The following is a 15,364-nucleotide window of genomic DNA, read 5'->3' as shown; positions in this document are numbered from 1 at the left end:
AAGTTGTCAATTGAAGCTAAAAATTAACAACTCAATGACTTAAATAAAAACTTTCGAATAATTAAGTGATTATTTTGTAACTTTCTTAAAATTAAATGACTAAAATATAAACTTACTAATAGTTTAGTAACTTTTGAGTAATTTACCCTTTTTTTATTTTTTAGTTGCCTGCTTATTAGAGCCCCACATCTTTCCCCCATCCTTCTCCAACCTCTTGTTTATATTAAACAACAACCAAAAAAAAATAAAAAATCAATCCCAGTCCTTGCCACCATCATCATCATCATCACTCTCCCCACCCACCAACCTTTCCCAACACAAAAACAAAGCAGCTGTTTTTACTAGTTTTGATTGTGAGAGAGAGAGAGGATGAGAGTGAGTGTAAATTATGCGAATCCTTTGTGACGCTTGTGAAAGTGCTCCTGCTATTGTCTTCTGTGCTGCTGATGAAGCTGCTCTCTGCCATTCTTGTGATGAAAAGGTTGCTCCTTTTCTCCTTTTATTACAATACACACTCTGGGTTGTGTTTTTTTAAGCTGTTTAATTGGTCCCCCATGTTTGATTTTCTACTGGTTTATTGTATTCTTCTTTGTAGCAAGCACAATTCTTTTTTTCTCCAAGATTGATGTTTTATGCTGTCTTTTTTGTTTTAAAAAAAGAGGGTATTTTTTATTTTTGAAGTATTGTAATCTTGTTTAGAATTTAGATTTCTTACATTGTTCTAGATTGTCCTGGAAAATGGTACCTCTGATGAAAAGGTTGGTTCTTTTGATTTCTTTATCTTAATACACACTTTGGGTTGTGTTTTTCTTTAGCTGTTTAATCGGTCCCTCATGTTTGATTTTCTGGTTTATTGTGTTCTTCTTTGTAGCAAAGCACAATAAATACCCTTCTTTTCTTCTTCAAGATTGATCTTTTATGCCTTTTTTTTTTAGAAAAGTGGGTTTATTTGATTTTTATGCGTTGTAACCTTGTTTAGAATTTAGATTTCTTACATTGTTCTAGATTGTCCTGGAAAAATGGTAGTACCTCCTGTAAAAGTACTATGGACTACCCTTTACTAACAGCCAGATTACATTTTGCCCCCTCTGCTCAAAGAAAATGGGCCAATTAGTCCTTGTACTTTAGTTCAATTAGTAAATTGATCTTTCCTGTTAAAAATTTCAATTATTTGTACTGTTGAAAACTGACTTGGTGGACTTGGTTGACGGAATAACTAGATAACGATCCATGTATCAGTTTTTAATAGTAGATATGGATGGAATTTTTAATAGAATCACCGGTTTGCATTTTGATTTAACCTACATGGACTAATTTGTTCATTTTTTAGTAGAGGGTGCAAAATGCAATACGACCACTAGTACAAGGGTTTATATGGTACTTTTACCGTTATTTTCTTCTTGTTATTACACACTTTGGGTTGTGGTTTTTTTTTTCTGGTCTATCATTTTCATCTTTGTAGCAAAGCACTATAAAGACCCATCTTTTAGCCTTCAAGATTGATCTTTTAATGCTATTTTTATTTTTTATGCTTTTTTCAAAGGAATTAGATTTCTTACACTATTCTTAGCTTATCCTGGTAAAAATGGTGGTACCTATGATTTTACAGGTCCATATGTGCAATAAGCTTGCTAGCCGTCATGTCCGTGTTGGACTAGCAAATCCAAGCGCTGTTCCTCGTTGTGACATATGTGAAAATGCACCCGGTATGCATACAGGTGTTGTTTACTTTCATTTTTTAAGCTTTTTTTTAGCTTTTAAAATCGGATCCGTATGTTCTTATTCAGAAAAATGTTTTCTTGTAGCTTTCTTTTATTGCGAGATAGATGGGAGTTCCCTTTGTTTACAATGTGATATGATTGTACATATTGGTGGTAAAAAAACACATGGAAGATACCTTCTTTTAAGGCAAAGAGTCGAGGTATTGCCCTCACTTCTTTTATCTTTGAAAGTGAAATCCAATAATGTTTTTGTTGTTCCTCCTCGGGTTTTTATCAGGTTTTGGTTTTATGTAGTTTCCGGGTGATACGTCGGTTGAACCGAGTGAAAACGGGAGAGGCCAAAATCAACTAACAATAGGAGAGAACCAACAAAATCATAAGGTCTCTCCTTTTAAAACAGATAGTACTAAAATGATAGATTTGAATATGAAGCCTCCTCATCGTATTCACGGACAAGCCTCGAATAATCAGGTTCAAAACCGCTTTTGATGTTTCCCCCTTTTTTTTCCTTGAAACACATGATCTTGTTAGGTAAATGTCATTTGATCTTGTTAGGTAAATGTCATTTAGCATGCAAAAATATCATGCTTTTGTCTCAATGTATGAAAAAGACATAAACCTTGTATGATGATTTCAGTGCTAATGCATTTGCTTTGATTAAGTTCATTTAGCACGTGCAATATCATGCCTTTGTCTCGATGCATGAAAAAGACATAAACCTTATAGTGCAATATCATGCCTTTGTTTCGATGTATAAAAATAGCTTATATGATGATTTCAGTGCTAATGCATTGGTTGTGATTTAAGTTCATTTAGATCGTGCAATATCACACCTTTGTTCCGATGTATGAAAAAGACATAAACCTTATATGATGATTTCAATGCTAATGCATTTGTTTTGATTTAAAGTTCATTTTGTTGACATATTACCTTTGATGCTTGTTTTTTTATGTCTGAAGGAACAATAATCTGATTTTTCTCGGAAGAGGGTGGTGATGATTGTCTCGTTAGCTTCGATCTCCTTAGACTAGCTTTTAGCTTTTTATACTAGTTTTCAGACAGCTTTCAAGGCTCATGCTGCGAGGCAAAAGGATGTAAGCCGTATTCACTGCTAAGCAATGATCTGTAATCTGCCATTTTTTTGTAAGTTTTTGCTTGTAAAGGTTGAAATGGCATCGTAAAAACACCACTTTTTCGTGTGTAGGTTGAAAGCATTTGGGAATGTTTTGATCATGCTTGAGATTAATGCTTAAATACTAATGTTATGATTATAAGATCATAAGGTTATTATAAACATGAAAACTTGACTTGTTTGCCGGCTGATGCCGGTGCAATAAGGAGTATGATTAGTGTTCCACTTGCAGGATTTAACAGCAAAGATGATCTTTATAACTTATACATGAATTGTTGTCTTCTTTTACGGATTTGGTTCAGAACAACCTAGTAAACGTAACCCTTGACGAACATTCCTTGCTTGGCTTCGTCGGACCACCCTTTGCCTGTGTACTTGCCGAGTTGAGTGAGAGAGTTGGCCTTTGCCCAAACAAGCAGCACATCCTGAGCCTCCTTCACGTTCTCAGGTCTGCTTTCCCATTTCTTTAGGCAAGCATTTTGAAGGGCTCTTGCATATGAGAATGACACATGCCATGGATTCGGTGCAAAGTAGCCTCAATTTCAGACTGCCCACCGGACAAAAACTGTGAAAACCATGACGGATTAACCGTTAGCTGCTGAGTTTCCTCCAGGCATGTGTTAATAAGCTTGCAGGGGATATGTTTCAGCTGGAGGGATTCTTTGGCGGAGGCGGTTGAGGATGTGATTAGCAACTTGTTCGGGATAGGGGTGTAATTGAGCTGAGTTGAGCTTGAATATTGCTAAGCTCGAGCTCAACTCGAAATTTAGAGCTCGATACTCGGCTCAAGCTCAATCCAATATCTATTTTTAAGCTCAAGCTCCACTCGAGATATAATCAAGCTACTTGAATTCCAAGGTCTATTAAGCTCATTTATCAATTTTTGTATTCAAGCTCAAGCTAGCTTGATAATTAAGGGTTAATAATATATATAAGGCTTCCAAGTCGTTCAAGTCAAGTTGATTAAGGTCGAATTTGACTTGATCAGTAGCTCGAGCTTGGCTTGATAATTACTGAATCAAATTCGAATTTTTTTCGAGCCGAACTCTAGTAGCTTGTAAGCACCAATGTTTCATTTACACCGCTAATTCAGGACTAGCTCAATCCTGCAAGGGACCATGCTTGGCTTGAGGAGGATACCTTTGAACATCACATTGTTCTGGGCAAGATAGAAGAAAACTTCGGCCCACACCTTTTTTGGCGACTTCGAAAGTCCTGCCGATTCCAAAGTCACCATCGAGCAAGATCTCTAGCTCAACGACCGAAACCAATCCATTGTCCTGCATGACCAAACATAAAAAAAGCCATCATCCAATGCCACAAAAAACCAAGGCAGTGTTATAATAAGATTCCATTTCCTAGTATTCTAACCTGCGAGACGGTAGCATATCATGCGAGCCCCCAAGATTCCAGGACAGCGACCTTGATAGGGGCAGGGACTATGTTTTGCTCAACAAGGACATCGACCATCTTCTCACTGTCGGCGGTGGATTGGCATAGAGTTTCCTCAAAAAGGATAGCACCCGAGTCTGAGAGCTGAAATAAGCATGTCCTATAGGCTTGATGGTTAGCCTCTGTGTTTTCCAGCCCAATCGAGGCTAAACGTTCCCTGCAGGTAGCACTGGACTCGTCCATGGCCAAAATTCCACGGCCTGGTGAAGCAATTGTTTTCTACGAACGTTGCCAACAATCTCAAATAAGCATTGTATCTCTCACTAGCGAAAAAGGTTACGGTTATAATTCTTAAATCCATGGAAACTGAAAGTTGGTGAAGGGTCTGACCCTTAAATCCACTCGGACTTGTCTCTAACAGGTGAAGGCTTGAAAAGAGATGCATATACCATTTTTAGTGTGTTTTTTTTTTAATATAATTCTTTGCCATTGAACCTCGTAATTAGGTTTACTTTAGTATCTGTATTTTTTTTATCTACTTTGGTCTTTGAACTTAATAATTAGATCCATTTTAACCCCTGAACTTGGAAACTGCCACAATTTGAGGGTATGATCGTGTTACTGAAACATGGACCAAAATAAATTTTAGTTGTCAAGTTCAGGGACCAAAGTAGACAAAAAAAAGTACATGTACCAAAGTGAACCTAGTTGCCAAGTTAGAAGGCCAAGAATTATATTATTCATTTTTTCATAACTAAGGTATATTTCATGTCTGTTTTAAGATTCAAAGAGACTAATTCTTTTAGGGTCCGTAGCTACCTCTCCAAACAACATCACCTCCAAAGTATGAAGTTGGATTCCCTCTTTTAGAGTTCATTGTGCCTTATCATTGTCAACACCTTTTATGTTATTCTATTAATTTGAATTACTCCAAACATTTTGATATTGTCCAACTTTTAAGTTGACCTATGAAGTTTCAAACATTTTAATTTAGTCTTCAAAATATTAAAATTGTATAAATGAGTCCCTTTCGTCAACTTAATTGCTAATGTAAAACATATTTAAAATACATAAATCAAATTATAATAATGTGTACTTACAATATTGACAACTTAGAGCTAATGTATAAAAGAAAAGACCATGTCAATAAAATTTAAGGTTACTTCTTCTTTTCTTTTACTTTTTTTTGGTAGAGAAAAACAACACTCCTATTAGCTATGAATGAATAAAAACAATGTTTCCTTTATATAATGAATCATAAGTATCCTCTTCTAGCAGCCGTATAACATACTGTGGTGGAACTGAAAACAAAACTACTTGGTTTAGCTTCCCTATTGCCGCCTTTTTAAGGTTATTTCTTTTAAAGCCTTATTTGATAAACTGAAAAATTAAATGTTGACATATTAAATGCTAAAATTTTAAATATTAAACAATTAAATGTTAAATTTAAATTATAATATTTGCTTGATATATTGCTTAAAATAAAGTATCAAATATTATTTGATTGTTTGATAAAGGTAAAACTTAAGTTACGAACATTTTTTTATTTTACATTTTATCCTTAATATTTAAACATTTTATATGATTTTAAATGAAGTTGAAATTTTAATGATTTTTTCTATTGAATAGAGAGTAGAATAGAACTAAACCAATAACGATTAATTCATAACACTTTGCAAGCATACACTGATTCTCTGTCAGCACTACATCATATACAGCAAAACAAGGTTCTTCAAACACTTTCCAATCAACCAGTATCCTCATAACTAATATTGTAAATATAAAAAAAAAATATTATATCAACAACAATGTCAAATCTGAGTTGAAGCTCTTAAAAAATAATTAATTTAAATGATAATATAATTGTTTTGCTATTTGCTCTCTTTAATTAATCATAAAATTTTTATCTGAAAGTCGATGTTTTAGAAAAAAATAATTAATAATAAAAAAGAAATAAAATGAACTAAGTGATAAGTATGTATTTATCTGCTTATAATTTTTTTTTACATTTTTTAATAAAAAAATTCTATTAAGAAACGCAATTTAAAAAATCCAATAATTTATCAATTTAGTTCATGTGTTTTAATATTATAAATCAATTTTAAACTGATATTTAACATGTAAATTAATAATTCTACTGGCAGGAGATTCAAATTGATATGATATTAATATTACGAAGATTTAAAACATTTTAAATTTTAAAAACAAATTTAAAATATGAATCATAATTTAAATATGCAATTATTGTCATTATTATTAGTTTGGCCCTTAGCTATTTGAGGAAAATCAGACAAAAGGCGATGTAAACGTTACTTGAAATGACTATTGGCACCAAAGTTCAAAATATGAGCAAGTGGCCATTAATTGAATTCTACACCCTAAAGAGAGCATGTGCAAATATTTCTAACAATGACAGTTCTCAATTAATTCACCATTTCTCTTAATAACTTATCACATCAATGGTCCCATCCCATGGTCAAAATATCAGGCAATTTTATGCCGGAAACTCCCAACTATATTTCATCTGTCAATTTTGAAGTTAGAATCCAAATATCTGATTAGATCAACTTTGAATTTAAATTTTACTCAACTCAATTAATTTAATCAAAATAAAAAATTAATATAATTTCAAAATTACATTAACCTAAACTTCGAAATAATCTAAGCCTAAAATAACCCAAACAAATAGCACGAAATATTAAAACCTGAAGTTATTAGAACTCAAAATCAAATCATAATGACCCAACTCGAATATCAAATCCAAATAATTCAAACCCAAAAACACTCAAACCAAAATGACCAATAGTATCCTAACCCATTTAAAAAGAGTTTAAAAGTATTTGAGAGATTATTGTATTATAAAGATTAGATCAAACTAGTCCATCTAATAATATTAAATGAATCAATTCAATTCTTATATCATTAAAAAGCATCAAATAAGTCCAAATTAAAACATAGTTAAACATTTATTGTTAAAAGAATATCTTGAAAATTTATTATTTTTTCAATTCAATTCCAAACAAAAACAAAAAAATTTATCAAATAGGCGCTCTATTAACCAGTAATTGATATTTTTTAAATAGTAAATGTTAACTATATTTCAATTTGATTTTATTTAATTCTTTTAATAATATAAAGATTAAATTAATCCATTTAATAGTAGAGAGCCTAATTTAATTAGGTCCCTATACTAGAGAGAGCTATTAAGTATATTCACCAACCCAAAAGTCTCGTGGACAAAAATTCTCATAAGCCTGAACCATACTCAACCACTTAAGTACATCGGAGACAAGATGGCTAATGCAAAGGCAATTTGAGCAAAAGCTTAAAAAACAATGTAGTATTCCACTTTAAGGAAGAATAATTACAGAAGATACATGGTCAATGTATGCTAATTCACAAATCAACTATACAAATCAATACATTACTGTACAATTATTGTTGCTTTCCCCATAAGAGTGTACAAATTATACTTTGCATCAATGACTGTAAGCATAACGCACCTTTCAGATGTGCAGAGGAACAACCTATCGGACAAGAGATTGTTTATTATCAGGACTGGAAGAGTGTCACAGTTGCAATATAGCCATTCTTCATAACCTGCGAATTGCAAAGATCGTCATTAGCAATCTTCTAAGCAGATATCTAAAACTAAATATTACCGACACAAGTGTTGTGCCGACTACTAAAAAGTAAATCGTGCGACAAATTTTAAGGAACTTTTACCTCGAATGCAGCATTCTGATAGCCATAAACAAAAGTAGAGCCAAAAGGATTGCTGGTAGAACCTTGTGTTTGAATAGCCGCTCGGCCGCAGTCACCAAGGATTTCCTGCAGTATATCACCCTCAGTGACAACCATTATTACCACACAGGAATGGAATAGGACCACCGAAGGAGCAAGCAAAAGGAGGAAGGTTGATGCTAAGGAAAATTATTGGTTGGTATTTAACCGGTTAAAAAGTTACCTTGACCTGCTCCCATTTGGTGCTTGGAGTAATTCGATTTTTGTAGTTGTTAACATCCGGGAATGACCCTCCAACTGCAGGCAAGGACCAAAAACATAAGATCAATAATGGTCACCAATAACTTTAATGACAAAATACTGAAAAAAGGGCTGATTGTCAGAACCTAGGATAACAAAGTTGCACTTTATGTATGAATTGAAATCTGCATGACCAGGATAGTTCGTGTGTAAAACAAACTTCTTGACTTTATGAGTCTGCAAAATCAAAAAAGCATTCTATGACTTTCTGACCAACAACATTAATTCCAAGGGTACAATGATTGTACAATCTAGATAACATAGGAATTTTAGCCAGAAGATGCGTCTAAATGCTCTATTAACCATGTCGAAAACCAAAACAGAGAACAAGTGTACTATGCAGGAAGGTTCTTTCATTTTTTTTATTTTTTTATTTTTCCTTTTGGGCGTTGGGATATATGTTTTGAATACCTGGCCATCAAATAAGATGTCCAAACCACGAGTAAAATAATTGTAGAAATAATCAGCACAAAGAGTTGTCCTCGGTCGAGGATCAGAAGCAGAGTGAATAACCATCTGGTCAACCTGTGGATAAAAACAATTTTTGATATGACGGAAGCATGCAAACAATTTGTGTATAAGAGGCTGCTTTCTCCCCTTAGGTGATAACTTATAACCGGTGTAAAAACTGCATAGCCCATTTCAAAGTCTATCATTGCTACCTGCTTTTGATGGATTCCACAAGGACGCCCTAATTCAGACCAGACATCCTGCATGAAAGGAAATAGCATAAAATTAGTACTACCCCACAAGACTATAGAGAGCAGTTGGTGCCCAACAAGGGAAAAGGAAATAATGCTTAATCTCACGAAATCAATTTGATATTTACCTGAGGTGATGCACCAAAAGGAATATGTTGCCCTCCAACAGTGAAAAACAATTCTTCACCAAGCTGGAAACATTGACATAGGATTCAAAAGATCACTCTCCAGATTAAGAGACTATTCATACTCTAAGAACCACTGAAGCAAACAATTAGGTCAACAAAATATCAAACCCCAAAGGCCTCAACAATTTTGTAGGAAAACCACTTATTTTCAATAGACATAATAAAAAATTTGACTCCAAAAGGATAAAAAGTAGAAAGGTAGTCAGCTGCTAAAACTAGATGACCTGCTCAAATTAACAAGAAGATTAAGGAAGATAGAAGTCAAACCTTGGCATGCACCTCCTCCATGTAAAGGCTGCCAGTAGGTAATGGAGGTGCTGATGCCTTATCCATTAAGGATCCAACACCAACTTTTTTGCCCGCAGAACTATCATATATGGATACGCGGCAGGTAACAGGAGTTGTGCCATCAGGAAACTCCAAAGGCAATTCCGCTGTCAATTAAAAACAGCATAAATCAATTACGAGTAGATTGTTTTAAGTGTAGGCGGGATGAGTAATCAGGAAAAATGAACAAAAACCTTCCCCATCGTGACAGCAATCTGAATACTGACTTGGAATAGGAAAAGCAAAAGAAAGACCCTGAAAAATAACAAGATAAGAAGCTGCACATCTGGAGACAAATATTTTGAGAAACCAAAATTAAAAGCAGTCTAGCAATCAAATAACCAACGCACGTACTGGGTAGAATAGGGTATAAACACCTCTATCCTTGTCATAAGTTCCAGGATAGGTTGGACCAAAAAGTGCATAGACAGCTACAAACGTAGCAAGAGTAGATGGTCCTCTGTATGCAGAAACCAGGTTCACTATCAAAACATGCAATTATGAAATGCACAAATAAATCTTAGTGCTTAACTTACCCTATCAAAGAAGTGGCATAGCGCATTTGAAGACGTTTGATATCAAAAATTTCGATAAGGCGCAACCTCTAGTACATAATCCAAATCAAAATAAACAAAATGTGCCAGAAGGAAATCATGAGGAAGAAAAAAAAAATGAAAGTATTAATTTGAAACACACACAGACACAGATGTGTATTTGTGAGTGTTAATTGAAAATAAAACCTGAGACCAAGGGTCAAAACGGAGATGGAAGCCATGATCTGGAAAACTTATAACAATATCAAGCTTTAATGGCTCCTGCACACCAATACATGATAAGCCCAACATGAAAGTTAAACTTGTCGGATAGATATAGTTAAACGCAGTATATGCCAAACCATGTCTTTAACAGCCAAATCAATGAAACAATTGCAATTGTAATGGACTGTAAGTATTAGGTCAATCTAAATTCCACATTAAAAAATTCACCAAATAACTGAAACACAACATGACAAGAAACATATATATATATTTAATGATTTAGTCCAAACCTCATCATAATACTTCACATGAACAACATCGTAAATTTTAGGCTGTTGTTCAATTTGAGCAAAAGCTTCACATATAGGCATCCCTGAAATAAACAGCACCAATTTCAACTTTTCGAGTAAACAATTACACTGAAAACAATATAAAACCTAGCAACAATCCCTTTCCATGTCGTAAAAAAGGATTAAAAACGATTCAATTCCGATCGTTTTCATCCAAAACGAACTTTTCGAATTTACCAACAAAAATTAGCTCTTGAGATAAACAAAGCGTAATAATTGATTAAAATATATCGCAATTAATCATCCGATTCAAACTCGCGTCGTATTATACAATTTCAAATATATACATCGACGATGAAAAATTTAAAAAAAAAATCATTAAGAGGGAAACGAACCGAGAGTGAACGGTCCGACGCCAAGACCGGGACGGAGGTCGAGAACGATGGCGCCCATAGCGGTGCCTTCACAGCGTCGAGCGGGTCTCTGCAACATATTTTTTCCGGTTTACCTTTTTCCCCTTTTTCGGAGAGAGTTTTGGATCGGGTTTTCCTTTCGTTGTTGTCTGGGGCAAGTCTCCGTTACTTTCGTAAATTGTCGTCGTAGCGTGGAATGCTTATATATTCCCACCTCAACAAAACGGTGATACCATTGGGCTTGTAGAGTTTTTTTATGGGTCAGATCGGGTTTGGGTTTAGATTTTTCGAGTTGGAATTGTCGGTTTTATTATTTAAATAATAAAAAATTATATATTTTATAATTAAATTTAAATAGAAAATAAAAATTTATTTTTTTAAATAATTTAAATGAATATTTTAAAGTTGAGGTTTCATGAATTTGAAAATCTCGTGTTTGAATTTTACATTATGTAAATGCAGGATAGACCGTAATGGTAACTGTTTGAAAATTCTCATTTTTCCTTTTTCAATTTTTAAAAATTTTGATTATGGTTTTAATTTTTTAAAGTTTTAATTAAACTATTTTGAATTTTTTTGGAAATTATCATTAATCCCATAAAAATTTTAATTACACTCCAATTTAAAAAAAATCATTAAACTCTTAAATTTTTTGAAAATTATAATTAAGTCCCCAAAATATAGTGTCAAGATCCGCCCCTATGTAAATGTATGGGTTTTCCACTTGATTTATTCTAGTTAATCTGGATTTGAGTTAATTGTTTTGTTAACTATTCAATTCGGTGCTTGTAATAATCGATTCTATAGAAACCGTTGCAACTTAAAAGAGAAAAAAAAAACAATGAACAAGTTGTTAAACACAAGCAATTAATGGTCAATTGAGTCTTATTCTCGTTATTTTTATAACTGCTTAAAAGACGTGGATTCAAATACGTTTAAAAGCATAAAATCATCTACTTTAGAGATGAAATGATTATTATAGTTTAACCATTGTATTAAAAAAATACCCAAAATTATCTCAACAATTCCAAAATAAAAGGATTCAGGTTTCGAGGTGTTTATGAGCTAGGTGGCTCCCTGTGAGAATCCCGACTTGAGCCACCTTTATTCATTCTACTATTTAAAAATAATAATATATAAAAATAATTTTACATCAGTATTTATATCTTTGCAATTAAATTTAAATAAATTTTGTTATTAGGTAAATTACATTCGATGTTACTAAATTATTATTAAATTTGTAAAATAGTTACTAAACTATTCGAATTTTTTTTTAAATCATTATGCTTAATTTTTTTTTCCTAAATAATAAAACGAGTCATTTAAATTGATTTAAATAAATCGATTGAAACTTAACCCGGATCCATACCAAATGGTAGCAGTTTTTAGTAGCCGTTTTCTGAAAAATAGTGAGCAAAAAGATAAGACTCACAGTTGTTTTCGTAATGAAAAATATAATGAAAATGCTATTATTGTCAATACCTTTGGAATTTGCTTCTAAAATTATACTTTCTTAATCAGTGATCGGCCATGCACGTGCCAAATATATTATGATGATAACTTTTATTTTGTCATGTGATTTCTTTTTAGTCCAATACTTTTTTAGTATTCACAATTTGGTCTAATTAAATTTAAAATCGAGTCTAATTTAATATTTAATTGAGAAATTTGACTTATAAAAATAGTAGATTTTTTACTATTTGACTTCAAAGGATATTTATGTTCACAAGTTATTTTGAACTATCAAAATTCAAGGTTTTTTTTTTTATTTGGTCGCCTATATTAATAATTATATAATTTTTTTCGAAAGAAAAGGAAACAATCAAGCAATCATTGGAAGATCGGAAATCTAATAACCAAGCGAATAGAAGAGCTAAGTAAGAAAAACTGAAAAATCGACCTGAACTGAGATGTTTGAATGATTTATAAAATGCAAGTTTAAAATTTGTGGTTAACCTAAACCGAACTAAATCGAATTTTATTTTTTTATATAAATTTTTTATTTAAAATAGTGAAAATAATCTGATTTGTTTTTGAAATATTTATTTACAAACCTTGAAATTCTGCCAAATAATATTCAAAAGCCATAAAACAAAGCTCATTTTGTCAAATTAATTCTAAAATTCCAAATCCAAAAATTAATATGAAAAACTAATAATCAAATTGAGCCGAACCGAATTATGATAAACGATTCAAAAAATCTAAAAAACTCAATCGAACCGAACCAATATCACCCTTAGCCAATAAGCTTACCCCATACACTCAATCTTATATTCTGAATCCTAAAGTGATCTAACATCCTAAATCTAGAACAGAATAAATGCAAGTAGGAGAAACCTCCCAAATATAAGGGTTCGTATGACCTAAGGCTACCCATACTAACACACGAGCCGCCTTATCAAAGCTTCCACCTATTCTATTGAAAGACATTGATTGATAAGATGTCACATCAATAAATTACACATTTTTATAAGGAAACTAGTGGCCCGTGGATAATGTTGTTAACGTTGTGTGAAAATTGAATAAAATTTGTATATAATATTACAAATTGTATCAAAGTTCACGTATAATTTTGAATTTTATTCCTTAAATATACGATCGGGTTCTTTTATTAAGGAATTGTTATTTTTTAGGTTTATTTATGGTTTTAGTTCACATACTATGATGAAATTTTAGATCTTGTTATACCCCTAATGCTTAGACACATGTCAACACAAGAAAGCCACCAAAATTAGTCTATCTACTCTTTGTCATCGAGCTCCCTTTACCAAGACATCTTCTTAGGTCAGACCACTCATTCCTCCTCGAAGGTGGCCTTGACCACCCACTTTTTAGATGCAAGCACTGCTTTGAGTGTGAGCATACCTTTAACGACGAGTGGACCCTATTAGAGAATAATAACAACTTCATACTATTTGGGATCACTATGTTCGCACCCACCTTATGTACATTATACCAGTACATCCACTGTCCACAATAACGACCTTCCACATCCCACTACAGGACAATAGGACTTCTCCTATAATTATGTAATGAACCGAAAGTTACGGTATCGGAAATTGAGTCTTGAGTACTGTTTTTGTGAAATTTATTCATGAATATTTATTAGAAATATTTGTGAATTATAGTTAAATGGTTATTTAGTGTTTAATTAAGTGAAGTAGCTTGAATTTAGTTTAAAGGGCTAAATTGCATAAGGAATAAAAGTTTAATTATAGATTAAAGAAGTAAAAGGGACTAATCTAGTAATTAGACCCTAAGTGCCATGTGTGTGTTAATATTGAATAACGTGTGTAATAGTTGGTATATATGTGTAATAGCTATAAGATATTTTATGTTATAGCTATTACACATGTTAGTTTTATATTTATTATAGGTTAATAATAGTATAATAAGTAAAATTGATAAAATAGAAAAAGAAGATAGAAAGACTAACAAAGAGCAAACGTGAAAGAAAGAAGAAAGAAAGAAAGAAATAAAAAAGGGAAATTTGAGGATTAAGGCCCTAAAGTTTGATTGGTAAGTTGTTTTAGCTCATTTTCTTATGATTTTTATGTTTATGGATGCCTAATTCAAAGTTCTACATGTATGAGGTTAAAATGAAGAAAAATAGAGAATTTTTAGATATTGATTTAGTTGAATAAATTGAGGTTTTTTGGGTTAAATTGATAGAAATTGAAGTTAGAAGTGATTAGTTAAAGGAATTTCTAAGTTAGGTTTAAATAGAGACTAAGTTGAATAGAGCTCAAAATTTATGTTTTATAATGAATTTTATGAGTTAGAAATTGTTAATGAGCTGATTAAAAGAGAATATGAAGCTTAAGTTAAAGAAAAAAAGATTAGTAATGGAAAAAAGGACGAAATTGGAATTTTTGTAAAAGTTTGGTAGAAAGTGAAAATGTGTTTTATGAATTAATATATTGACGATTTTTAATTGTATGATTGTTAGTAGCAACCGTAGCACCAGATACGTCATCAAAGAAGGGAAAAGAGAAAGTGAACGAAGATATCGATTAAAATCGATAAATAGTGGTTTGTATTTTTATAAAAACCGAGCTTAATCGTTATTGCTATATTTGATATTTATATTGTATGAAAATGTGAATGAGGTAAGTATTTTTACCATATTGAAATGAATGTGATTTTGAATACCCTATTAACAGTGTCGGGCTAGTCGGATATAGTTGACATGTCATAGGAATTGGAAGTATTGGGATATTTCGACATTGAGTCGATGAGACACTATGTGTCGACTACTGTTAAAGTTTCGGATTTGTTCCGATGAAGTACTTTGTGTACTATAATGTTAAAGTTCCGGATTTATTCCGATGAAGCACTATGTGCTTATCCCGGAGTGTGGGTTGGATCCATGTATCCGCCAATGTCCGAATTATGTTA

At 32.4% G+C, this 15,364-nt stretch overlaps 3 protein-coding genes across 8 annotated transcripts; 1 reads left to right on the top strand and 2 right to left on the bottom strand.

Annotated features, from left to right (window-relative positions):
• The first annotated feature begins 192 nt into the window (after nt 1–192).
• Nucleotides 193–3,023, top strand: LOC107936519 (B-box zinc finger protein 19). 5 transcript variants are annotated; one of them, XM_016869265.2, is made up of 5 exons: nt 193–481; nt 1,610–1,706; nt 1,806–1,921; nt 2,016–2,192; nt 2,681–3,023. In XM_016869265.2, the coding sequence occupies exons 1-5, from the start codon at nt 389–391 to the stop codon at nt 2,687–2,689; spliced, it is 492 nt and encodes a 163-aa protein (XP_016724754.1). In that variant the 5' UTR covers nt 193–388; the 3' UTR covers nt 2,690–3,023. The 5 variants fall into 5 exon arrangements, 3 of the variants coding, with proteins under 3 accessions (XP_016724754.1, XP_016724753.1, XP_040937018.1); XR_001694414.2 differs by having other exon boundaries at nt 209–481; nt 1,999–2,192; XR_001694413.2 differs by having other exon boundaries at nt 209–481; nt 1,610–1,718; nt 1,999–2,192.
• Nucleotides 3,024–3,161: 138 nt separating this feature from the next.
• On the bottom strand, nt 3,162–4,488 carry LOC107936535 (fructose-bisphosphate aldolase, chloroplastic-like). The gene is made up of 3 exons (XM_016869283.1): nt 4,276–4,488; nt 3,994–4,133; nt 3,162–3,342 (listed from the first exon to the last, which is right to left on the bottom strand). Exons 1-3 carry the CDS (start codon nt 4,486–4,488, stop codon nt 3,162–3,164), a joined length of 534 nt encoding a protein of 177 aa, XP_016724772.1.
• Nucleotides 4,489–7,570: 3,082 nt separating this feature from the next.
• On the bottom strand, nt 7,571–11,204 carry LOC107936517 (UPF0183 protein At3g51130). Of its 2 annotated transcripts, none has more exons than XM_016869262.2 (14): nt 10,949–11,204; nt 10,554–10,636; nt 10,246–10,320; nt 10,042–10,109; nt 9,860–9,965; nt 9,700–9,760; nt 9,446–9,612; nt 9,119–9,181; nt 8,952–8,999; nt 8,701–8,814; nt 8,376–8,466; nt 8,213–8,286; nt 7,972–8,076; nt 7,571–7,845 (listed from the first exon to the last, which is right to left on the bottom strand). In XM_016869262.2, exons 1-14 carry the CDS (start codon nt 11,043–11,045, stop codon nt 7,798–7,800), a joined length of 1,200 nt encoding a protein of 399 aa, XP_016724751.1. In that variant the 5' UTR covers nt 11,046–11,204; the 3' UTR covers nt 7,571–7,797. The 2 variants fall into 2 exon arrangements, with proteins under 2 accessions (XP_016724751.1, XP_016724750.1); XM_016869261.2 differs by having other exon boundaries at nt 7,972–8,091; nt 10,949–11,152.
• Nucleotides 11,205–15,364: the final 4,160 nt, after the last annotated feature.

This window comes from Gossypium hirsutum, chromosome A02 (genome assembly GCF_007990345.1).
Source record: "Gossypium hirsutum isolate 1008001.06 chromosome A02, Gossypium_hirsutum_v2.1, whole genome shotgun sequence".
Taxonomy (NCBI): Eukaryota; Viridiplantae; Streptophyta; class Magnoliopsida; order Malvales; family Malvaceae; genus Gossypium; species Gossypium hirsutum.
This window is presented reverse-complemented; position numbering and strand designations above follow the sequence as displayed.